Source organism: Cupressus sempervirens, chromosome 4 (assembly GCF_028749045.1).
Source record: "Cupressus sempervirens isolate cs-2001-9-10 chromosome 4, ASM2874904v1, whole genome shotgun sequence".
Lineage (NCBI taxonomy): Eukaryota > Viridiplantae > Streptophyta > Pinopsida > Cupressales > Cupressaceae > Cupressus > Cupressus sempervirens.
The window spans coordinates 863,320,408-863,322,781 of record NC_143121.1 but is presented as its reverse complement, the minus strand read 5'-3'; the positions used below and the strand labels follow the sequence as shown (position 1 = coordinate 863,322,781).

The window sequence follows — 2,374 nt, the reverse complement described above, 5'->3', positions numbered from 1 at the left end:
TCCACTTAAATATTTTAATTAAAAATAATAATATTTAAATAAATATTCATTAGACTTTTGATTTAAATAAATACTCATTGTTTAACTAAAAGAGACTAGCTATTATTTAAATATTTATTCACTAATAATGTCCAGACATGTATAATCAGATTGATTTAATAAAATAATGAAAATTGAAAAATTGAAAAAAGAAAATTCCTACAAATAAAATGAGTGACCAGTATCCTATATTTTTCTAATAATTTTCCAATGCCGGTATTAAATGTATTTTGACTTTGAGACCGGAGGGTCCTTTCACAATGGTAGTACAATGCGTTAGTGGGGTTATACAGACAACTTGATTGACTTACTGGCTTCTCTGAGAAAATGTTAATGGCGGTCGTACTGATTTCGTTTCTGTAAAGATCTTTTACTTCGGCTCTTGAATTTACACAGCATGCTGAGTACTAGATTTCAACCCAAAAAAAAGTTCATTTTGGTTACTATTCTTCCATTCGTGGCTACTCCTCATAGCAGCGATTCTCTAATTGTTCTGGCAAAATTTTGCCACTTGGAGACATCCCAGACCTCACCCTGTACATAATCCATATGAAACATTTCATAAGAACAGGAAGGATTCTGTTATGAGATTGAGAATTGTGATTGAAAAATCTAAAGAAATTTTTACAAAAATACATACATTTAGTCTCAGGAGAATGTCAGATCGCACTGGAAATGACTCTGCCTGTGATTGGATAGAAAGGATTTCCAGTTGTTTATTTCTCAATAGATCTAGTTGCTTGATCAGAAGACTCGCTGGACACGCGGACTTGCCTTTCAGCGTGAGTATTTTCATGCTCATTTTGCAGGGGCTCCCTTTCCATTGCTCCAAAGTTACTTCAAACCCCCGACTTTCTTCCTCTTTATTTGTGGAAACTGATTCCTGCAATATCTGATTTTGTTGTTCTAGCTCGTCAACGCGGTGCTTTAATTCCTGCAGATAGCTCATGGTATTTGCCAGTATCGAACGCTTATCTTTCTGTTAACAGGTCATTTGAAAGTCAGAGGCAGCAACAAAATTGCAACTGAAAATCAATCGTTTTCTTGCTTTAAACAGTACTAAAACTGACATACAGAGTTTTTGGATTAAGAATTGTTCAAAATCTCTAAAATTTTGCAACTTTCAAGGTCAATTTTATATGGAAAATGTTTAAACTTACCTCGTGTCTCAGCCGTTCTATTCTACTTTTACGAGTACTGTGAGAAATACAGAGTTCTTGAAAAAGATTTGTTAAAAATTCAAAAGAAATGTAACATTCCAGGATAATTTTATGTGGAATAAGTTTAAAATTAGTACGTATCCGCTGTTGTTTACTTCTTTACGCAGTAAAGACAGAGAAATACAGAGTGCTTGGAAAATATTTGTAAAAGGTTCCGAATGAATTGCAACATGCATGGAAAAATTCTACGGATGCGCTATCTTTTTCTTCTTTGAACGGTAACAAAGAGAAATACAGAGTTCTCGGAAAATATTTTATTAAAAAAATCGAATGAATTGCAACATTCACCAACAAATCACGATAAAATCGATACATCTAAATACCTTTGTGATTTTTGGTACAAGAGCACAAAGATTTGAGAAGTGCTGTCTCAATTTGATTCTCCTGTTCCGCTCGGCTAGCATATGATCAAACGCCAATTTATTCTGAAGCCCTGATTTTGATTGCCGTGGCTGCGGAGGAGAAGGAACCCTTTGCATTGCATCTGCCCCGTCAATTTTCGCTTCTTCTCAATTTTTCTGAGAACATTTAAGCTTCTCTTCTGCAAATTTTGGCCTCAATTTGAAAATTCTAAAGCAGGAGTTCGATTAGCTTTGACATATTTGCTAAAAGCACTCTGTGCGCTCACACTTCGCTGAGAAGAGGGCAAAGAAATCACCGCGGCCAGTTGATTAAATCCCTCTGCACTGTGCAAATCCTTTGAGGAATTCGAATGCAAGGAAGTGTTAGTAGAAACATAAAGAGAAGCCTCAAGATCAAGCATTCCCTCCATTACATTTCCCCCATTATAGAGCGCGCATTTTTGCTACTTAGAATAATCGAGATCAAAGCCAGGATCGAGTCCATCAGAATATGCTGCCATTTCTCATAAGATCGTCCGTTTCTTAGAAAACAAGAGCTCAATAGAGCTGGAGTCCTGTGAAGAACCTCCTTATAGCAATATCGTGAGAATGCTCGAAATAACAGAATACAAAGTGATAGCAGAACTCAGAATGAATCTACTGATCGCAGGCCACTTCGAGGGGGTAACCTCCTTTGAGCAAGCTCAATACAATAAATTCGTCCGTGCCCATCAAGGGCCTCAACCTATTCTTATATACTGAGTACGATCTAGA

The 2,374-nt window shown here is 36.3% G+C and overlaps 1 protein-coding gene across 1 annotated transcript; it reads right to left on the bottom strand.

Annotated features, from left to right (window-relative positions):
• Positions 1-242: 242 nt before the first annotated feature.
• On the bottom strand, positions 243-2,097 carry LOC149564150 (uncharacterized). Its single transcript, XM_089824115.1, has 3 exons — positions 1,583-2,097; positions 680-1,018; positions 243-573 (listed from the first exon to the last, which is right to left on the bottom strand). The coding sequence occupies exons 1-3, from the start codon at positions 1,736-1,738 to the stop codon at positions 508-510; spliced, it is 561 nt and encodes a 186-aa protein (XP_089680241.1). The 5' UTR covers positions 1,739-2,097; the 3' UTR covers positions 243-507.
• Positions 2,098-2,374: the final 277 nt, after the last annotated feature.